Raw genomic sequence first — 21378 nt, 5'->3', positions numbered from 1 at the left:
TGATTTTTTTATTTTATTTTATATAACGATATTGACAACACCTCGGCTTGATGAAGTGTCCGAGCAGCGCACGCCCACAAACGCCACAAAGGCAAAACACATGCGTGGCACCTCATGTTGTCTCCAGGGTTGCATTTAAGCGTGAAGGTAACTTTACATTAGAAGATAGCTAGCTACCTACTAAATAAAGCACTTGGATAAACATACAGCCAGGGCAAAAATAACAATAATAATAATAATGTCGCATGCTCAAGTCTGGCCCACTACATCTGCACTTCAAAAAGCTTGGACAAACGGGGAATCGAACCCCGGACCTTTCGCAATGCCGTTGCACATCCTGTGATGCGCAGTGCGAAGCGAACGTTATACCCCTAAACCATTCGCCCTGTGGATGTTGCATATCATTGGCCGGGATTGTGGGCTCCATGTTCCAATGTGGCTTGGGCCAATTCTGAGTGGATTTTAGGGAGGTGGTGGGCCCCATTTCCTCTAAGCTGGGCAGCCAGGAGGGCCAGAGACGAAATAGAACTACTAATGAATGCAGGATATGAAAGGGAAAAATGCAAACATAGCGTAGGGCTGGACAAAAGATTGGATGGGAGAAGACAGTAATGCCTTGACACTGTGAAGCGCACGCAAAATGAGGGAAATATCTAGGCGATATAAATCCCTGCGCTCATGTGCCATCTCCCAACTGTGACCTGCCGACAACGTCAAGATGAAGGTTTGCATTTTGAAGGACCTAGAGACCGCTCGGCGCGAAGTGAAATTGCTGCTAGTGTAGGGGAACCTTAGCTGACCATTCATGTGATCGCGGGCTAAGGCTTTGCAAGACATACCCCAGCTCTCCAGCAGTTGGATTTACTCGCTCCTTGGCCATCCACTCATCGGAACTGAAAGAGCCACAGCCACGAGACATCGACGGGCTCAACTCGGGCTCCTCTCCGGCCTCGGCCGCCTCCTCAGATAGATCGGCCCCGCTTTACATCTCAAAATGCCTGCAAGCCCGAAACGGCAGCACGATGGCAGCTGATGGGTTCGGGGCCGTTTGGTGACAAGCGCAGGCCGGCGCGAATGGCTGATGGTGGGCGCAAAGGGCGGGTAGGCGGCGGGCCTCCTCCTCTCTCAAAGCCTCCATGTAGCGGTCCCGGTGGTATCCCGCCCGCATGCCAGCCTCGAAGGAAGACCGCTCCCTCGGCACTGGAGGATAATGTATTGGACAAGGAACATACGAATAATAAAGTGTGGGTGTGGGGTGGGAAAATGGCAAAGCTGGGTGAGAAACTTACCTCCTCGGAGTAGGATTTCGGCCCGGCCCTCGATGACCTGGACGCGTCCGGATTTGTCGTCGCCTTTGATGCGGCTGCGGACTTCACAAGCCCCCCGGTCGCCGTGGCGGCGAACCAGCTCGCAGAACTCGGTGACGAAGGCCGGCAGCGCCGCGGACTCGGCCTCCGCCGGGTCCGGGGCCTCGCGCTTGAACTTGAACCCGCAGGTGAAGACGGCGACGACGACGGCGACGGCGCCACCGTCGAGGGAGTAGCGGTACGGTCGGGCGTGCTCCCCCTCGGCCCCGGGCTCGACGTTGTGTCGGAACATGGACAGACCAGACGGGCGGTCGACGCCGTGGCGGAGGCACAGGTTGTGGAATTCCTCGGCCACGAGGGCGTCGGACCTGTTGACCGCCAGGGCCGGCGACTGGAGTCCGCTAGAGGTTTCTGGGTAGTATGCCTCGTATTCCGACATTGTGGTGGCTTGGAGCTGTGGTGATAGTCGAGGGGAGAGGTGGTAGATGGACGGACCTCGTCGTTCATCGTTCGTCCCGTATGGGGGGAGGGGAATTTATACAGGTGAAGGGTTCGTGGCCTGAGTGATTTGGCCCGCCCTTGGGCCGAACCACGGGAAAGGCTAACTGCATCACCGCCGCGCAGGCATCACGCCTAAAGACCTCCTCACCCGCCGACGTGCGGGTGACGAGCCTTGGTTGTTCGCAGTCCACAACCCCGGGATGTGCGCTGGCGCTTGCGTTACGTGCTTTCCCGGCCCTGCCTACTGTTTGAATGGCGGGCAACAAAGGCTGGCGCATTTAGAGGCGATACAAGTCAAACAAATGCTAGTAGTGGCTGTCATCGTAACACATCAAGTGACCAAGTCAATGGCCCGTGGCGCCATCATAAGCACCCAACCCGAACTCCCGAATCACTTTATATTGCCCCGGCGCACACTCCACGGTTCACACCATGCTCGTTCGTTGTAACCGGCTCGGGGGTGCCGCGGGTGAAAGGCCACACGAAGCAGGCTCATAGACCGCTCGAGGGGAGCTGTTTGGGTGGCCAGTTTAAAGATTGTCGCACCGGGGCCACGGTTTTTATCCCACCAGTTGCCTCGAATGGGGTGGATAGATAGGCATATACATTACCCGATACCTATGTACCTAGTGGTTTGTAAATTTAGTTCGAACACACCTTGATATTATCATGTATTTCACTCTGAACTCTGCCATGTCTGATGCTACCATGAACCCCTTTCCTCCTCTTTCCAAATTCCTGTATCAGCCGCTTTGGCAACAAAGAATGTATTTAGCCCGGGCTTCCCGCCCACCTGTGTTGTGTTTTCCAGCTGGTGTGCGCTTTTGATACGATGAGCCGTTCAGGCCCGTTCCTCCCCGCGAAGTTCCACCATCCGCTCTTCAGCCCAGGCCCCTAGATTACTAAAAGCCCCTGGGTCCTCACCTCGCCAGTCTCACAGTGAGTACCAGATGTGCCGCGCGTCCCTCCCTTGCCTAATCGCCTTCTCGTAACCGCGCGCTTGGCCGAAGAGGACCTAGGCGAAGGAGGTGGGAGGTTGGATTAGTCTTTTGTACCAGGCTGGCGTGCGGTGGGGGTCATGAAAAAAGGATACATACCTTTATATACTGCCTCGGCTATTCCACGTACTCTTCCTGGTCGCTGGGGGCGGCTTCGTCATCCGTCGTCAGGTCAACGGCCACCGCCATCGGGTCGGACAAGGTGGCTGGCACGATGTGGCCCGTCTCCCAGTCGAACAGGGGTGTTACAAGGGTGTTACAAGGGGCCCACCGGTTGCGACGTCGGTCGTGATGGTCGTGTTGTGGATGCCAAAGTCGCCGTGCTCGAGCACGAGTCGATACAGCGAAGCCCCCTCGGGGATGATGCGCGGGATTAGGCGCAGGAGAGACTGCTTGGCCGCGGCGGCGACGGGGCCTGGGCCAGCACATCATTCTGGTCATGGATTGGCGGGGAACGGCCAGAAGTCGAGCGCGAAAGACAAACCCAGATGTGGGCACACACCTTCCCTTCTAAGCCGAGATCATTAGATATGTTATTCTCCATCTGTGCCTTTTCGAACAGGGACAAACGACGGCCCGCAAGATCCCGCGGAACCTCGACTCCGGGCCCGGCCCGGAGCACCGGAGCGCGGTGGTAGAGCAGGCGGGAGGCCAGGATGCCGGGCTCTGAGCGCAGCAGTTGGCAGGCTGCCGCCTCAAACCTGACCTCGACGACTTGCTCGTGGATGGGGAAGCCATCCAAGTCGGGCATGTTGACATCGCCACGGGCCAAGCGCGCGACAACGCCGTCGCCGTTTGACAGCTTGATGTCGAAGCCCTGGCCTCGACGAGTTTCTCTCGGCTTTAGTGTATTTTAAGCGCGATATCATGCTAATAGGGACTGAAAGAACGTAATTGTTGGAGCCCTTGTTGACGGCCGGGATGTCGACCACTCGGGCACCGCCGACATCGGCCTCTATCTCCCCGATGAGCTGGTTGATGCCACATACTCCTCGGAAGGTAGGTAAATAAACACCAAACTACCCAGGGACTTGTGGAACACAACTTGTGGGTTCAGTCGGGCCCCTATATATATATATAATGTACATGCAAGACATCCGAAGAGAGACACCTCAAAAAGGACACACCAAGTATATCTAGGATCGACTTGACGGCATGCTCTCTAAGAGGTACTGTGCCCGCACTTGCACGATAGAGCTAGACGCACGCAACCCTGGCGGCATGACGCTACCACCGTTACTGGCGACTAGGGCACTAATACAAAGCTATACATGTCTGTGGCGGCGAGACTGTTTGCTTGTGGATTTCGTAGACTAGCAGCAGTTACATGCCAATGACCCTCATCGCCCCGTACCCGAGCGTCACCACGACCACCAGGGTTAATATGCTGCTCGGGACACCTCTGCCGATGAAGTGCTTCACCTGGAGATATCTCTGGCCTGTGGCGTCCTCCTTCATGATGGCGGCTGTTGGGTCGAGTCAGTCAAGACGCACGTAGTCTTTTGGACAGGCAAAGGAGAAACAGAAGCACTTACTCATGTTGGGGAAGCCGCTCGTGGGCAGACCCATGGCGGCGCTGCACATCAGCACGCCGCCCATGACCAGCAGGTTGGGGTGCGGCTCCTCCATTTTGCGGCCGATGTCACGGACGAGAGGCAGGAAGATGAGGGCGGCGACCGTGTGGCTGATAAAGGTGGCAATCACCAGGATCAGCGACGAGAAGACGACCAGCACGCCATAGAGGCTCATGCCCTCGACGCGGCCGCTGATGTCGTCGGCCAGCGTATGCAGCAGGCCCGACGACGTGACCGACTTGCCCAGCGCCAGGCCACCAGCGGCCAGGATGATGATGGTCCAGGGGAAGTTGTTGAAGTCCTCCTTTGTTAGGAGGCCAATGCCGAAGAAAAGGACAAGCGGGATGACGGCGATGACGCCCATGTGGCCGAAAAACTCCTCGAGCTGGTGGCTGCCGCACCACAGTCCGATGGTGGCGATCGTCACGGCTGAGACGAACCACTGCGTGCCGGTGAAGGGGTCCTTGACGGGCCTGATGGGCACAATGTTGGTGCCCTTGCCGGGTTGGAAGGTGACGAGGAGCAGCACCCAGATCATACCGATGGAGACCAGGCCGACCGGGATGACGATGAAGAACCAGTCACCCCACGTCGGCTCGGGCTGCATGAGGCCGATGGCTATGACGTTCTGGGGCGACGCGATGGGCGAGAGCATGCCGCCAATGTTGGACGCCAGGGCAATCCCCATGATGAGAGCCTTGGACATTGGCGAGCCATTGGGAAGATTTCGAAGTAGGGGCTAAAGGGCGACCGGGTTAGCATGATTTCGGTCACAAGGCAAGAGCATGCGGCGGGCTTCTTCTTCATGTCTCACCTCGATGATGGAGAAGCACAGGACCGGGGCGGCGACGTTGGAGATCAGCATGCTCGCAAAGGAGGCGACCAGCATGTTGGCCAGGAGCACGGTCCGCGGCTGGGTGCCGGCCTTGCTGAGCACAAAGGTGGCGAGGCTCTTGTCGATTTTGCACTTGGACAGCGCCGCCGCGAGGGTGAAGCCACCAAGCAGGAGCATGATGACGGGCGTCCACATTGCCGAAAAGACGTACGCTGTCGCCTCCTTCGAGCTGAGCCTCCTATGCTCCGGATCGTCGGTTCGGACCACCCTCAGGACGATGCAGAGAAACGGTATGATCAGGGAGGTGACAAAGAGAGGGATGGCCTGTAGGATGCGTTAGACTTAAGATTACCTAGGCCATAAAGACCTGGGCCATACAAGAGGCTGCTTGATACTGGCCACATACCTCGGTTGCCCACATCAAGCTGGCAAACACCAGCACCGCCAGGCAGTTCTGCTGCTCGGGGCTATCCATTGTTGGGACGACGAGCAACGCGGTAAAGATGGCTATGATGACAATCAGGTTGAGCATGGCGGTACTGAACAGCCAGACTGGGCACCTGAAGCGGCCTAGCGGAGTGGAAATCTCCCTAGTGGGAATCGCGGCCTCCTCGTCGCCCTGCAGGCGGGCAGCACCAATGGCGACGTCACGGCCGAGCAGGGCGCGGCCCAGGCTGGCGGCCTCGGCGCGCCGCTCCATGCCGATCATGTCACGCCAGACCGTGTTGCGCTCCCAGACGACGTGCTCGCGGAGGTGCGAGCGCAGGTCGCGGCGGGCGACGGCGAGATCGCCCTGGGCGACACGGTCGGCGTAGGCGCGCTCCATAGTGGCGACGTGACCTTCGATCAGCTTGGTCGCCTCCGGGCGGAAGGGCGGTGCGGGCTCGACGGTGGACTCCATGTACTTTTGGCGCAGCTGGCGATCGCATATCTTGTCGAACTTCTTGAGCACCTTGCGGAAGCCCGTCTTGTTGAGCTGCACGTACGACTTGAGCTCGCACAGCTGCACGTACAGCGCCACTATGCGACGCTTGAGCATGATGTCGGTCGAGTAGAGGGCCGCCTGCTCGGCGTAGTCGTCGTACGTGGTGCTAAGCCGCCGACCCGAGCGCGACAGCTCGGTGGACGCCGCCATGTCGGTTGCCCGCCCGCCTCGGCGCGAGGTGCCGACGCTCGACCGCCGCTTGCGCGCCAGGGCGGTCGTCTCCTCCTCCTCGTCGCTGTCGTCGTCGTCGCCGCCCTCGGTCGACCCGCGGCTCATCATGCTGCTGCGGCGGGCGTCCACCAGCGTAGAGAGGGATCGTTCTGGCGCCTGTGTGCGCAGGGTGCCGCCATGCCTGTCGTCGCCTTCGCTTTCCGAGTCTCCAATGTCCCTCAGGAGGAGGTTGACTTCGTCGACGAGCTCCTGCTCCTTGACCTGGTAGAAGGACGCAATCTTCTCCAGCTCCACGTCTAGGGCCCGGGCAAACACCTTCTCGGCATCCTCGTCGCCGGGGATGAGGGGCCTCGACTCGGCATCGGTGGCGAGCGAGTGGTTGATGGTCTTCTCGAGCTGGTAGATTCTGGTGGTTGGCAGCGAAAAGCGCACGTGTTAGTAGCGTGCCGGACGGTGCCGCCTACACGGAAGCGGGGGGGTTGGCATCATGTCATACAGCTTCTTCAGATTACTGTAGGCTATGTAGTGGCTGCTCCAGTCGGGTACGGCATTGAACTGGATGCTGTGGGAGAACTTCATGTCGTCCTGCTCCTGCAGCCACCGTCGCTTGGCCGCTCTCTTCTCTGTCTCGGGAGGGTGGTCGCTGATGGGCGGCTGGGGCGAGAGCTCCTCAAGCTCGTACTCGTCTTCCACCGAGGCGGCGCCGTGGTGGAGGCGGCGGCGGGGGTCCGAGCGGTCGAGGTCTCGCCTTAGCGGGGCGCTACTCCCTCCTCTTCCTCGGGCTGCGTCTCCTGCGGGTGCTCCGTTCGTTCGTTCAGCTATGGCTGAGGTCTCGACCGAGGCAGGAGGAGGAGTGGGGGCAGAGGAGGGATTCCCGACGAAGGCCAGGGCCGGAATGGTGACGATCGCGTGCGCCTTTTCTGTCAGGCGGAGACATCAGGGGAAGGGGTTGGGGCAGTTGCAGAGTCGAGGATCAAGTCGACGTCTCGGCTGGCGGTTCTTATGGCCTATAAGTAGGTAAATACACGAGCGGTGGCTGTTGAACAGAGAAGCCAGTACAAATACGTTGGTCATGGAAACATAATGGAGCTCCCGATCGCGGGCACAGCTTGGCCAGGCGGTTGTACACACCAAAGCAAAGCTTGGATTGCTGCTGGCCACTCGAAACTCCACGTGTGGATCACAGCTATTCTGTTAGGTCATCAGCGCATGGGGCAGGGCAGGAGGCACAGTGGCCAGCGGGCGTGGTCGCCCCCAGGTGAGACAACTCAATGTCCGTGATGGCATGTGCTCTCTCAATTTATGATGTGCTTTGGACTTTTGACGAGTCTCACCTTACCAAACCTTTGTCAACTCCCATTGAGCCAATCCTCTAGGCTCTGAAGTGGGAGTCTGCGAGTGAGCGATTAAAGGTCTAAATTGGCATGCAAAATGGACATGCAGTATGTAGGCGAGCCTGGGCTGGCCCCGAAAAGCCGCCCATTCAGCTCCCCCGGGCTCCACGAAGATGCAGACGACCCCAGCCATCTGAGGTCTGGATCAACGTCTTTCCACTCTATTTTTGCACAAGAGGCGCGCGGAAGCCGTGTCCCGATCCTGGGCGAGGCGTCGAGCGACCGGCTTGCCAAGATGATTGCCAGGACCAGGGACCCCGGCGCGCGTTTTTATCAGTCCCAATCCAATGGGCGAGGAGTCCGAAAAAGGGAGAGTCGGTGCCGAGCGAGCAGATAGTGATTGGCTTTTCTTCTCTTTTTTTTTCCTTTTTATTTTGGGGCGCGTTGGTGAGCAACTGGTCGGGCTATTTAATGCAAGGGAGGCATGGTGGTTTTGGCCAGGCTCGCGTCCAGCACCAAACGAGGAATAGGCCGGCAAGAACAAGTGAAGGGGGGCCAAGGGATGGGCAGCACAGTTAGCAGCCGGGCCGGAATGGATGATGGTCTGGAGGCGCGCCACATTGTCAGTCGCCTGCCTAAACCCAGGTGAGCGGCGCTGTCTGTATGTAAAAAGGACGCCATCCATCACCAACAACCTTGTGCATGAGCCCCTCAGCTAGGTACCCCCATACCACCAATACAACAGCACCTACTTATTTGAGGCCCCCGTTCCCTCCCACGTCTCTTTTTTGCCCGCTGGTGTCAAGTCGCTCCAACACCAAGTTGCGCCTCACATCCCTGCCATGGATTCGATGGACATTACAGACGCCATGTCGGCAGGCATGCCAACACCGCCCTTGGAGGACCAGGACACCTTTGCGTCCGTCAGGAGCGCCCTGGACGTTCTGTGCGCATTCATCGCCATACAGCGAGGCCAAGACCGCATCGCCGTGGCGAGGACGGCGGCAGGAGCAGTAGCAGCGCCACCGACGACGACGGCCGGGGAGTCGGCACTCGCCATCATCGACCCGGAGGACCTCGAGCGCCTCAACTTCCCCTTATCGCCCGACCAGTGGTTCGCCCTGCACGAGCTGCTCTGGCCGCCCAGCGAGAACGACCGACTGGCGGCGCGCCTGGCCCAGCAGCGGCGCCGGCACGCGGCGGCCGAGGCGGCGGCCGCGGGCTTCGCGGTAGAGGCGGCGGCCGCGGCTGCAGCAGGGACAGGGACAGGGGTTGTAGCGGCGGCGGCTGCTGCGGTCGAGGCGGCCGAGTCGCGCCGGCGGCTCCTGGTCTGGGACCTCGAGGACGCCGTCGGGCAGCTGCAGCCGCCCCTGGCGCTGACGCTCGAGGAGCTGGGCGCCTTTGTCGAGAACACGGTCGCGCTCGACTACTTCCTCAGCCCCGCGCCGACGCTCACCATCCGCCGGCCCGGCCCGCTGCACGGCCGCCTGGGCCTGGCCGTCACGCGGCTGCTGTTCGCCCGCCTCGAGGAGGTGCTGGGCATGGCCGAGTCGGACAACCTGTGGGAGCAGTCCGAGACGGCCATCCGGTTCATCGGCGCCGACACGGGAGACGGCGGGTTCGTTGTCGAGGAGACGTGCCCGGACGCCGGCATCGGGTACGTGTCGGACGGCAGCAACGATAACGACCACTACTTCCCGGGCATCGTTGTCGAGATCAGCTTCTCGAACGATCGCTTTTCGGCCCGAAGAGCGAGAGGTATGTTTGTCTTCTTTTTTTTTTTTTTTTCTCTCTTGCCATCTCGTTCACTTTTGCTTCCCTTGCCCCCCGTTAGAGGCAGTCAAGTCAGCCCAGAAGCTCACACGAAAAACCCCCACTCACCATCTAGACTACATCGAAAAGAGCAACGGCCACATCCGCTGCGTCGTCTCGATAATAGTCGAGTACCGGCCGCGCAGCCAGCTGATGCTCGACGGCCTGCCGCCCGTCGGCGTCTGGCTCGACGCCATCCACAAGACGGAGCACACCGAGGGCTGGGGCCCCGTCACCCTGGTGCAGGGGCTCGACGTGCGCGCCGCCGTCGCCGGCGACCCGCAGTGCCGCCTCCCCCTGTCGCTCTCGTACCTGCACGGCCCCGCCATCGCCGACGCCGCCGACGCCGACCCCGTCCACGTCCCGCTGGCCCAGCTGCTCGACGCCATCGACAGGGAGTACGGGCCCGCCCCGGGATCCTACGAAGCCGCTGATGCCGCCGACGCTGCGGCTACCGCGCCACCACCGCCGCCGCCGCCGCCGCCGCCGCCGCCACCGCCCGCCATGGTCAACGGCTGCGGCCCGACGGGGAAGCGCAAGCGCGGGCGGACGCCGGTGCCGGACCCGCGCGAGGGCGAGGGCCGAGGGGGGATGGATGCGTCATAAATGCGGGCCGGCAGGGCGGACAAGTTGGGTATCTAGGGCTGGGAGTTGCTTAAGCGAACACGAAAAGATTGCAAAAACAGAGGAAACAAAAACAGCTGGAAGGAACATATGGAATTGGCTCTCGGGAACCATGTCATTCATGTAGTGGCGAAAAGGTAACATGTTTGGTTGGATCCAAGACCACCCCTGGCAGAACCAAGAACAGATAGGTTACAAACCAAACCCATCCCCGCACCAGAAGCGAGCGATGGTCTATACCGCTATTTGCACCCACCTCACCTGGCGGGACGCGCTCTCTCGCTTCTTTCCCTCCCGGACGGCCGAATGCCGGGGCCTTGTGTCACATCCATCCCCAGCACACCAAGAAAAGCCAGTAGCCGATGTGCTCTAGTCGGGCTGTTGCATTAGTCGGCGGCGAGGCTTCACTCGCTGTTGGCGCGTGCACGTGGCAGCCGACGACCACAGGCCAATACGCACATACACACACAAAAGACATGCACGCACGCAGACACATATGGATCCGCCCGTGTGACTGTTCGTGATAACATTATGTTTAGTTCGCTGTCATTGCTGCTGGTTCATTACACCTAACCAAGAAGAAAACAAAAATGGAACCAAAATACAAAGCTAGAAAGCGCCCCTACACTCCGCTCCGCTCCGTCCGCTCCCGCCCATCCCTAGCATCTGCCCATACTATCCATCACATGATAACAGCCTCAAGATGGGCAGTCGACATGACAGGCCTTGCAAAAAACCTTATCAGGTGTCCAAACGATCAAGATGTGCCAAACTACATGTAGTCCAAAACGCGAGACAGAGTAGTGTGACATGAAGATCACCCCAGAGATCTACAACATCCAGCACCACAAGCAAGGGCCCAGCCTGGATCACCCCGCCCAGGTCCAACAGACCATACAAATTATTAGGAAGAGAAAAGAGATTTTGTCACCCGGGTATCTAGCAACATCATTATTGCCTTCGGAACGGAGGGGCTGTCATGGGGTCATGTGTGACGTATGTCGACAGACAGAAAAGGAATCATGAAAAAGAAGAACAAGAATACCGAACCCAAAGCCCCCTCACTGCGGCGGTGGCGGACTCCCCACTGAGCCCACAGACTGTGAGTGCCCATGCCCGTGCCCGTGCTGGCCTAGCCCTAGGACCCGCTGGATGCTCTTGCGGATGCCCTTGGGCGACGACGGCGAGCTCCCTTCCTCGCCGCCGCCGCTGCCGCCGTCGTTGCTGCTGACGCGGCCGATGAGCCCCGCGAAGCTCAAGCGCCGCGGGCCACCACCACCACCTCCTCCTCCCGCCGCCCCCGCCGCCGCCGCGCTGTCTCTGCGCTCCCGCCTGCGTCGTGCGGCGGCGGCCAGCTCCTCCTCCTCGCGCTCGCGGCGGCGCCTGCTCCTGACGGCGGCGGCGGCCGACGCGGCCGAGGATATGAAGGGCCCGCCGCCCGCGGCCACGGCGGCCGTCAACACAAAGTCCATGACAGGCGGGCCCGCGGCGGCCGACGGGCGGGGCGGCCACTCGCCGTCGCGCTTCCAACCCGCGACGCAGCTGCGCATCATGTCGACCAGGTTGATGGGGCACGACGGCTGCAGCGAGTGCGACACGACCTTGTCGTAGATGGACAGGTAGATGGCCGGCGAGATGGACGCGCGCATGGCGTTGGCGGGCGGGAGGAGCGGCGCCGGGATCGGCACCACCGTCTCGACCGGGTAGGTGGACGCGAGGGGGGACGTGGTGGCCACGGTGGCAGGTCCTGCTGCCGCCGCCACCGCCGTCGCCGTTACTTGTGATGGTGCGCCCCCCGGTGCTGCAAAAGCGGCGGTAGGGGATTTTTGAGGATGTATGCGAGTCGCCGTCCGAGGCGGGTGGAGTGATGGTGTCGACCCCGCCGGCGATGTGCTGGAGGTGTAGGGCGTTGTGCGGGAGGGCCGAGGAGGTGGGCGAGGTGGGCGACAGGGGCAGCGTCGAGGCCGTGGCCGTGCCCGGGGACGTGGCCGTGGTGGCCGTGGGCGAGGACAGCACGACGGCGTCGTTGTGGCCGTGGCCGCCGCCGCCGTCCCTGGAGCGGAAGCGCCAGAGGCTGCGGCGAGGCGAGGCGGGCGAGCGGGGCGATACGGGCGGCCTGGGCTTGAGGCGGACGGTGCGGGCGCCGGTCCAGGCGTCGCGGCGGGCCGTGAAGCAGGCCAGGCCCTCGTTCCACGACGCCTCGTCGCGCGTCGCCCTGCGGCGCTTGGCGCGGCGCGCCTGGGCCGAGGCCTGGATGACGGGGCCGACCGAGTCGGGCGTGTCGAAGCGGAAGGGCGAGGGCGACACGGTCGGCCCCCCGCGCGCCCCGTCATCGTCCGACAGGTCCGACGTCCACTCGGCGCGCGGCCGGTAGCGGAGCGGGTCCTCCGAGACGACGCTATAGACCGACTCGCTGTCCGAGTCGGCCTCGGCGCCCGAGTCGATGGGCTCGTCGGCCCTGGGGTCCGCGGACCCGGCGGCCGCGTCCACCAGCGCCGGCGGCGCTTCGTTGGCGGCGGGGGCGGTCGTCGCCGCTGCGGGTATGGCGGTTTCTGCGCTCGAGAGCTGGTCGCTGACGGGGATCTGGTCGGGGTCGGCGACGTCCGAGGCCAGCAGCACCTCGCCCTCGACCGACGGCAGCGGCGGTGGGACGACGGTCGCTGGGGCTGCTGCCTCGGCGGGCGGAGCGGGGGCTGCCTCGGCGGCGACGGCGGTGCAGGCTGGCGGGGCGGCGACGGCTGGCGGCCACTGGAAGGACCAGTCGTTACGAACTTTTTCGGCCAGATATCTCTTCACGGCCTCCTTCTGCTTGGTCTTGTCCCTGCTGACGAGGTCGGCATCGTACTGCGAGGGCTGGGCGGCGGGCACGACCAGGGGCGGCTGGTGTTTTGACCTTGACTTCTTGTACAGCCCTGAGAAGATCATGTTTTCTGCGGGCCCTCTCTGGCGTTGGGCGTCCTTCTCCAACTTTCAACGGCGCTCTTTTCTCTGCTCTTTTCTTTTTATTGCTCTCCTTATACGACTCACGAGCCGGTCCGGAGTCAAGCACGCGACGTGACAGGGCGGGGACAGAACAATCAAAAAGGCTGCGAGGCTGCTTTTGAGGCGAAGCAAGCGTAGGCGCTAGTTGACTCAGAACGGACAGGAGTAACCAAGCCGGCCCGATGAAAGAAAGCTTCCTGCCTCCTAGTCAGTCCACCTTCTTTTTTTTTTTCTGGCTTTTTGGCCGGGCTTTCACAACTGACAGGTCTGTCCATTGTGCGGGGAAGTAGGACAGGCACACCAATAAATGGGGCCGAGGGGAGACCCAGAGACACATATGCGGAGCTAGCCAGGGTGGTGGTCGGCTGAGGGGCCACACGACAGGCCACCTACAACGAAAATCGTGAGCAAACAGGGGACAGCCAGATCGGGTGCCGGCATGAGCAACTCTATCTGTCTATTTTTCGACCTGGGATGTCCCAGTATTTCAAAAGGCTTGGTGCCCAGGATAGTGGCAAGGGGCTTCGTCCTGTTTCTGTTGATGCTGATGATGGAGGCCAAGCAGCGGCTAATAGAGGACGACCTCAATACTCTCAGGATGCAGTTACTGCAGTTGCAGTGAATGGGATGGGATTACTGTGTAGGCCTGCACGTCTGTCACTTGACACTGAGCGTACACCGCAAGTGTCGGCCGCATGCTGTAGGTTGCATCCAACACTGGATGTACATGTACTAGTATGTAGGTACGTGCACGGGTGGTTCGTGCAAAGAGTGTGGGCACGGCGAAGGCCTCGAGGGTGACAGACACTCACTGGGTGACTGGCAATTAGATGGGTCCACAGCACCAAAGTACGGGCTCCCTAGTGACATGTCCCCACCATGCACGTCGGGCTTGGCCAAGCTGGCCACCATTGGCACCATGGATGCATCAGTCGACGATCGGGACGAGTGCCTTGGATGCTTGGCCTCCACTCAGCTTCGCAAAAAAGGACCTGCACCAAACCGAATATGTCGGTAGAACCACTAAATAAATTGAAAAGGCGGACCGCCGAGCGCACCGTCTGCACGCCCAATTGGCCGTCGACTTGTCAGCTCGAGAAGCGAATCTGCAGGGTGTCGAGAAGCCGTCTGGGTCACAGCATTCCAAACATTATCGGAGACGTGGGGAAGCGGGTGTCTGGCTAACTTTGATTCCCTAAACGTCTGCACCAAAGCAAGATCTATAAAGCCTCCCTCAGTGCTGGAAACATAAATGAAAGGGACAATCAAAGGAAAAACATGCCGAAAACCATGCGGGAGAGAAGACGAGAGACGCCACCGCCGAGCCAGAATCGCACACAGAGGGTAGCGTAAGCTCGGACAGAAGCCCACCCGAAACAAAACATCTTGTGGTCTAGAGGTACCAGTTCGTCCATGGCACCTCAGCCCCCCCTCTAGCTCGTGAGAGCTCCACGCATTACACGCAACCACATTTCCGCGATGTATTATTGCCCCCCAAAACTCAGACCTCCTGGACCATCTTTCGTCCCGTCCCGGCCGTGAAAACATTCCCGACCGGGCTGTCGACAATCTCGACGGGCACAGAAACGTGACAACCGTCCTTGTTGCTGACCCATCGGACGAACAGGGGGTTGGCCCGCGGGCCTCCCTCGCCGTCCTCGCCCTCGTTCTCTGCGGCCGCGGCCGCCCGCCGGCTTGCCTTGCTAGGCTGCTTTTTGAGTAGTTTGTTGATTGTTTCCATCTGTATTTCGGATTTCAAAAGTGTTGTTAGGACCAATGAAGAGAAGAAAAATGTCAGGCCAGATGAAGACTCCCCACGTGCTACTTGCCTTGACTTCCTCGTTTCGCTTGTCACTGAGGTTACGCCGCCGACGCGCCATCTCGGAGCGTCTCATGCTGAGCTCCTCGGCCGTAAACACCTTCTTGACTTGGACCTCTGAAAGAAAGGGAACGTTTGAAGTTGGTTAGCGGTTTGATGCAAGCTTTATAAAAAAAAAAGAAGAAAAAAAAGAAGAAAAAAAAGAAGAAAAAAGAAGCCAGACAGAGAAAAGGAACAGCTGCAGTTGCGGTACTCACCATCCGATAGCTTCATGTACTCCTGCGGCTCGTCCTCAAAACGGGCGCGTTGGCGCTTGGTCATCTTAGTGAAATCCGGCGTCTCCTCCCGGCTACCTGCGTCGCTGCCTAGCTCCTCGTCGTCATCCTCGTCATCCTCGTCGGCTGCCTTGGTCGCGACTTCGATCTCCTCACCCTCGGCGTCAACGTCGTCGTCTGGGTCGCCGTCGGCATCCTCATCACCAAGCCCGTCGGCCATCGTAAGCATTGTCTCGTCGGGGTCGCCGACATCACTATCCAGCTCGCTTAACTCGTCGTCATCGTCGTCGTTAGCGGCGGCGGCGGCGGCAGCAGCAGCAGCCGCCGCTTTGCGGGCCGGCGGCTTCCTGGACGGCGCCGCGGCCGGCTTGCGTGAGGCGGGTGCCCTCGATCTCGTATCCCTGCTGGGCGGCTTGTTAACCACGATGGACTCGCCCATGTCGTCATCGGGCTCGCCCTCAGCATCCTCTTCGTCTTCTTCGCCCTCGGCGTCGATGTCCATATCGTCCGGGTCGCCATCAGCGTCCTCATCGCCCATGTCCATCTCATCGTCGTCGTCGGCGTCGGCATCAGCATCGGCATCCCGGGCGCTGTTAACGCGGATGACGCCCTGCTCCTCGTCCTCATCCTCCTCCTCGTCGCTTTCAGACTCTACGTAGCGTTTCCTATTCCCGCGCGTAGACCTCTTGCCGCTTGCCGCCTCACTGGGTGCGCCGCGGGTCTTAACAGAGATTTCATTGCGAGTAGTGGTGGGTGACCCGTGGGTGGACTGCCGTGACTTTAAACCCTTGCCCGTGGCGGGCACGTGATGGGAGTCCGCCGAGGCGGACGACGACGGACGATCCATGGACCGGTCACGGTCCCTCGAGGGCGCGTCCCTGTTATCTAGAGAGCGTCTAGTGCGGCCGTAGGTGCCGGTGGATTCCCTGTCGGCTGCTAGGTCAGTTATGGCCGCCGAAGCCCTTTGGGCGGCCGAGCGACGTGGTCGGGAAGACATGTCGGCCTGTGATATTGAAGCTGCGTTTCGAGATTTGGTGTCGGGGATTGTGACCTCGACCAGGTGAGGCAAGCGTAATTTGTGGGTTTGTAGGTAGATGGGTAGGTAGATAGGTAGGGTTGTAGGTATAGGTATGAGTCAGGGTGGCGGATTGAAGCGGGATGGGAAGCGGTGAAATTCCAAGGTGTCAATATCTGAGGAGGAGGAGGATGTGATGACGAGGGGTGGTTGGCCCGTTCGGCGAGGGTCAAACTAAGCTTGTCCAGACCGAAGGTTGCCCAAAGCCCGTGAGACAGACACGACAAAGCCTCCGAGGTGATGTGGGGTGAGCAGCGTCCTGGTCAGCCCAATGGGGGCGTCGGGAGGCGGGCGGCGCAGGAAGCAGGAGTTGAGGTCCGGTGAGCTGGGCGTGAGCAGGCATGAGGGCGTTCCAATCGCCCAATCCAAATTTGGCCGCGTCTGTCCTATCTCGGCGGCAAGGGCTGGGGGACTGGGAACTGGGACTGCTTGTGGTTCGCCCAAGACAAATTTCGGATCGGCCACCAGGACCCAGAGGCCTTTAGGCCTTTGGGTTGGCCGCTTTCGCGGATTGCTCGAGCGACGGGCGACGAGTGACGGACAGCCACACCACCACGCACGCCTCACGCCCCAAGCGTCCGTTGCTGCCGTTGAGGTTGCCCTGTCCCGTCCTGTCGAGGCTCTGGCGTCCCCAGCTGCACATGCATGCACACCCCGACAACAGTGGAGGCAGCTTCAGTGGAGGCTGCTCGCTGGCGCTGTCTCGGTCCAATCGAGCTCGGGATCACACGAAGCCCAATCGTTGGTCCTTGGCGATGACGCTTTCCGAGGCGCGCGTGTTTTGCCGGCCGACTCGCTTCCTGTCCATCCGCGGGCGCTTGCCACACAGCCTGTGCTCCGGTCTAGGTGGGTATATAGGTATACGCCTGTGCTGGCTTACTCCAATGCGCGACTATTTGATCCTTCTCTCGAGCATGGGCTATAGAGAGGTAGAGGTGGGAGCTACACAGGCGACACAGCACGGCTCATCTGAAAGATGGAGCGTGATGATGGAAGGGGGCGGGGAAGGGAGTGCGTTGGTGGTGCATGGTGTGTTGTGCGATACAATGCCGAGACGCCCAAGAATGGAAGGACAAATAAACAACTAGTAGGTAGTCGGTCCAACTTACTTCTTATCCTGTCCTCTTGTCACAACAAATGCCAGTTGGTGGTGGCTGTTGTCGCACCCTGGTCAAGCCGCGGTCTGGTCTGGTCGTGTGCGACAACCGCGTGCGAGCTGGAATTGATGGCTGGCTGGAATCAACCCGATAAGGACTTTGCCAGCATCAATGTGGCCACCACCTTGTCCGTGTTTGCGGCCCGAACCCTTCTTCGGAAAGACGTTATTAATGACCTGGGCCTTTTGTCGATGTAAACTAAATCCTCGGATCTGCTTTGCGTCTGGTAACCTGGTTGGTGGTGATTGTTTGGCGTCGCAATGGTTGGCGCCCCCTTTTCTGCTTTGATCAAGGGGCCAAAAAAGTGAGGACGCGATCGGCAGTACGTGTTTAACTTGGCCACCAAACCTGAGTCCAAACGACTTCCGAGCAATAAAAACAGCCAAACAAATGCGGCGTTTCTGAGAAAATACGAGCAAGCAAATAACGGGTACATCAATCAGGGTTCACCGTCCTGAGCCCGTCCGGACAGCCTTGCGAAACACGACCGACAAGGCGGCAGAAGACCTGGGCCTGAAAAGTAAGGCCAGAGTCCATCCGACCCACACCAGCGCGGGTGGGTGGATCGTCTGCTGCCAGGCACAGGCAGGCCGCCTGCCGAGGTCCGCTTGGAGGAAGCGGTCCAGTTCCGTCTATCAAGCTGCGACAAGTTGTGATCAATCCCCAGCTGGATTCACCTCACACCCATCGTCTGAGAATGTGAGCTGGGCCGACACAGCGCCCAGATCTACTCAGACATGAGCGACTCGGATAAGAAAGAAAACGGCCCCGTCCTGGTTCCAGAGCCGGAAGGATCCCCGGCTCAAGATGACGTCCAGCCAGAATCGCAGTCGACATTAGACGTCGCGAGGCGCTTCCTCCAGACCGACGAGGTGCGTCGGGAATCCAGAGAGGAAAAGGTCATATTTCTCAAGACCAAGGGCATCAGCGAAACCGACATCAACGCGCTCCTTGAAGAAGATGCCAAAGCCGTCGCGTCTGGCAGCTCTGAGACAGTAAGTACCTACAGACAATTCCATGAGATGCGGTTCCATCTAACACCCCATCAAGACAGACGCGCCCCAAGAAGCAGTAGCACCCACCGCCACGGCCAGCCAGGACAAGGATGTGGCAACATCCCAACTCCCAGTTCCAGAGCCCGCCTCCGCGACCGTCCGGGACCTCGAGACGCCGCCCATAACCCAACTCTCGCATCTGACCCTAGAATCCGAGCCGGTGCCAGACCACGCCCCCATCGTGACGTACCCCGAATTCCTGACCCGACGCGAGCGCGCCCCGCCCCTCGTCACGGCCTCGGGCTTCCTGCAGACGGCCTCGGCCCTCGCCGGCTTCGCGACACTCGTCTACGGCGCGTCGCAGCACGTGCTGACGCCCATGGTCTCGTCGCTGACCGACGCCCGCGTCGAGCTGCAAGAGCAGGCCTCCCGGGGGCTCGGCTCGCTCGTGTCCAAGCTCGAGGAGATGGTCTCGGAGATCCCGGCCGCCACCAAGACCGCCACCACAGCGACGGCCATGCAGCAGCAGCAGCAGCCGGGCGACGACGCGGCCAGCAGCTGCGGCGACCCGACCGAGGTATTCCACCGCGACATCGGCGTCCAGACCGCCACGCCGCCCCTGACGCCGGCGCCGCGGCAGGACGCGGCCGACGTGGTCGCCGCCCAGGCGCTCCGCGTCTCGGGCCTAGCCGCGTCGCTCCGTGAGGTCAGCATGGGCATCGCCGCGCAGAGCGAGGGCTACGACGCCATCAAAGCGGCGCTGGACGTGTTCAAGGACGACCTCGACCACATGTCGCGCCCCTACCCGACCCAGTTCGGCGCCGGCTACACCCTTTACGGGAGCGCGGGCAGGCGCGAGCCCGACGACGAGGTCAAGGCTGTCAAGGAAAACATCAGGAGGGTTAAGGGCGTCCTGCTGAGTTCCAGAAGCTTCCCGGTGGCTGGTCGATAGGACGATCTCTCTGGGAAGGATGATCTCTCTGGGAAGGACGATATCTCTGGGAAGGACAATCTCTTTGGGGAGGGCGACCCCCGCGTGTCCTTTTTGAGGTCGAGGGTCTATGAGATTCGCTGTGGGAAGGACGACCCCTTCGGGCAGGGCGATCCCCGAAGGAAGTATATGTCCTTGTCCTATGAGAGGGAGAAGCTCTATAGCATTGATTGATCGCTGGGATAAACTTGGACTTGCCCTGTGGTTGAAGACAAGGTAATGTGTGCGAATAGACCACATGGGCTGGGATAAGCCACGTGAAGAGATGCTCGTTTATAATATCACCCTTGGAATACCATACAATTCCTGATAAATCAAACCCTAATTGCTTAGAATCGTCGTTCGTGCGTGCTATCATCATCTATATATATATGTCCATGTCCCACTCGTCTATCATACAACCAAACTGCCCCGGTAGCTTATGGTTACAGTGAAGCCTCGCTGGATATCTTTGTGGAAAGGCATGTGTTACGATGCCGGCTCCCCAGCGAAGGTCGTCGCCTGGTTGATGGGTCGTTCAATATCATGGCCCCTCAAGCGAGAGTGTTGACAGCCCACTGGTAGCTGCCAAGGAAGATTGCGCCGCCGGCGCTGATCCAGGCGACCCTGGGGCCGATGCCGGCGAAGAAGGGTCTTATGCCGTGGTCGCGCAGGATGCTCTTGGCGATGGACAGCACCGACTCGCGCTCCCTGCTCAGCATGACGCGCGTCTTGAGCACGTCGAGCGGCGTCGTGACGCCCGCCGCGACGGCGCCGCTCAGGCTGCCGTACAGGGCGCTCTCGGCGGCGCCGACGTCGCCGCCCCCAGAACCGCCACCGCCACCGCCACCACCATCGACGCCGCGCCTGCTCCGGCCCCATGCCTTGAGCGCCTCCCACAGCGGGAACTGGATGACGGTGAAGGGCACCTCACGGAACACGGTGATGCCCCAGCCGCGGTACAGCTCGCGCCACACGCCCGCAAAGCCGCGGGGGCCGGACCGCAGCGACAGGATGTCGATCAGCGCCGCGGCCGAGCTCCCGCCGTGCTGGCCGGCCTGCGCGCGCTGCTTGACGACCTCGGTTGGCACGCGCACCGAACAGGCCGCCACCTCGCCTAGCGACGCGGCCACCATGTGCGTGACGGCGGCCGGCGGCGGGGTAAACGCCTCCTCACCTCCACCCCCACCTCCTCCTCCTGCGAGTGTGGTGGAGAGCAGTAGAGACGAGGAAGAGGGGTGGGAGAGGGCGTCCTTGAAGCCCTCGTACGTGACGAAGAAGAGTGCGGCGCCGGGCGCGGACCCGACGACGGCGGAGCCCACGCCCCGGTAGATACCCCGGAAGCCGCCCGAGGGGAAGAAGCCGCCCGAGGACTGCAGGCGCGTCTTGAGCGTGTCGAGCGGGAAGAGCGAGAGGTCGACCGTGGTACCGGCCAGCGCGCCGGCGAGGAGGGCCGTCGTAAACTGCGTGTTCGGCTGGGGGGCAGACATGGTCGCGAAGAGGGGGGGGCTCAAGGGGAAAGGGCTCGGGACGGGACCGTCGGGGATTCTTGAGGTCGCTCGAGTGTGGCCGGGGCCTGTAGCTTTGTTACCGGCGCGCGGGAAGCATGGTTTTGAAGTCGAGATCTTCAGCTGGCTCCCCTCGAGACGTAGATGGCGAGCGTTGTGTCGACAGCAAGATTTGCGTCAAAGTGGGATCGAGAAGCGGGCGCATCCCAAATATTCTCGAGTGGGGCCGCCGAGCTCGGCCTAGCATTTCCCATCTCCGACGGCTTTAATACGAGACGGCCGGGCAGTCGGACAGGTCGGGAGGGATGCCTGTAGATCATGCGCCTCGGGTAGATCTGGAAGCATGGAATTGGCCACTGCAACAGCATCTATCGAGAAAGAAAGCTTCAGTCTGTGTGAGATAGGTACTCGGAAACCTTCTCTCCTTCCCGACTGTGACGACAGATGCCAACTGGC

General features: G+C 60.7%; 9 protein-coding genes and 1 non-coding gene across 10 annotated transcripts; 3 read left to right on the top strand and 7 right to left on the bottom strand.

Annotated features, from left to right (window-relative positions):
• Positions 1-286: 286 nt before the first annotated feature.
• On the bottom strand, positions 287-386 carry GGTG_20074. The gene has a single exon. It is a non-coding gene; the product is annotated as a tRNA-Ala (tRNA).
• Positions 387-691: 305 nt separating this feature from the next.
• GGTG_04352 (hypothetical protein) lies at positions 692-1792 on the bottom strand. The gene is made up of 2 exons (XM_009222147.1): positions 1290-1792; positions 692-1200 (listed from the first exon to the last, which is right to left on the bottom strand). Exons 1-2 carry the CDS (start codon positions 1744-1746, stop codon positions 983-985), a joined length of 675 nt encoding a protein of 224 aa, XP_009220411.1. The 5' UTR covers positions 1747-1792; the 3' UTR covers positions 692-982.
• A 686-nt stretch (positions 1793-2478) lies between these two features.
• On the bottom strand, positions 2479-7731 carry GGTG_04351 (SPX domain-containing protein; the record flags this gene model as incomplete). Its single annotated transcript, XM_009222146.1, has 13 exons — positions 2479-2601; positions 2733-2823; positions 2937-3012; positions 3078-3221; positions 3377-3623; positions 3688-3761; positions 4014-4060; positions 4134-4272; positions 4342-5119; positions 5195-5539; positions 5622-6777; positions 6868-7291; positions 7716-7731. 13 exons carry the CDS (start codon positions 7729-7731, stop codon positions 2512-2514), a joined length of 3627 nt encoding a protein of 1208 aa, XP_009220410.1. The 3' UTR covers positions 2479-2511.
• A 183-nt stretch (positions 7732-7914) lies between these two features.
• Positions 7915-10831, top strand: GGTG_04350 (hypothetical protein). The gene is made up of 2 exons (XM_009222145.1): positions 7915-9463; positions 9594-10831. Exons 1-2 carry the CDS (start codon positions 8548-8550, stop codon positions 10121-10123), a joined length of 1446 nt encoding a protein of 481 aa, XP_009220409.1. The 5' UTR covers positions 7915-8547; the 3' UTR covers positions 10124-10831.
• GGTG_04349 (hypothetical protein) lies at positions 10628-13370 on the bottom strand. The gene has a single exon (XM_009222144.1). It carries the CDS (start codon positions 13064-13066, stop codon positions 11162-11164), a length of 1905 nt encoding a protein of 634 aa, XP_009220408.1. The 5' UTR covers positions 13067-13370; the 3' UTR covers positions 10628-11161.
• Positions 13371-13388: 18 nt separating this feature from the next.
• Positions 13389-13801, top strand: GGTG_04348 (hypothetical protein). Its single transcript, XM_009222143.1, has one exon. The coding sequence runs from the start codon at positions 13563-13565 to the stop codon at positions 13743-13745; it is 183 nt and encodes a 60-aa protein (XP_009220407.1). The 5' UTR covers positions 13389-13562; the 3' UTR covers positions 13746-13801.
• A 587-nt stretch (positions 13802-14388) lies between these two features.
• GGTG_04347 (hypothetical protein) lies at positions 14389-14538 on the bottom strand (the record flags this gene model as incomplete). Its single annotated transcript, XM_009222142.1, has 1 exon — positions 14389-14538. One exon carries the CDS (start codon positions 14536-14538, stop codon positions 14389-14391), a length of 150 nt encoding a protein of 49 aa, XP_009220406.1.
• Positions 14539-14624: 86 nt separating this feature from the next.
• GGTG_04346 (hypothetical protein) lies at positions 14625-16214 on the bottom strand (the record flags this gene model as incomplete). Its single annotated transcript, XM_009222141.1, has 3 exons — positions 14625-14864; positions 14953-15059; positions 15200-16214. 3 exons carry the CDS (start codon positions 16212-16214, stop codon positions 14625-14627), a joined length of 1362 nt encoding a protein of 453 aa, XP_009220405.1.
• A 1825-nt stretch (positions 16215-18039) lies between these two features.
• GGTG_04345 (peroxin 14/17) lies at positions 18040-19858 on the top strand. Its single transcript, XM_009222140.1, has 2 exons — positions 18040-18444; positions 18500-19858. Exons 1-2 carry the CDS (start codon positions 18187-18189, stop codon positions 19394-19396), a joined length of 1155 nt encoding a protein of 384 aa, XP_009220404.1. The 5' UTR covers positions 18040-18186; the 3' UTR covers positions 19397-19858.
• Positions 19659-21324, bottom strand: GGTG_04344 (hypothetical protein). The gene has a single exon (XM_009222139.1). The coding sequence runs from the start codon at positions 20902-20904 to the stop codon at positions 19969-19971; it is 936 nt and encodes a 311-aa protein (XP_009220403.1). The 5' UTR covers positions 20905-21324; the 3' UTR covers positions 19659-19968.
• Positions 21325-21378: the final 54 nt, after the last annotated feature.

The sequence above is a fragment of the Gaeumannomyces tritici genome (assembly GCF_000145635.1).
Source record: "Gaeumannomyces tritici R3-111a-1 unplaced genomic scaffold supercont2.2, whole genome shotgun sequence".
Classification (NCBI taxonomy): Eukaryota; Fungi; Ascomycota; class Sordariomycetes; order Magnaporthales; family Magnaporthaceae; genus Gaeumannomyces; species Gaeumannomyces tritici.
This window is presented reverse-complemented; position numbering and strand designations above follow the sequence as displayed.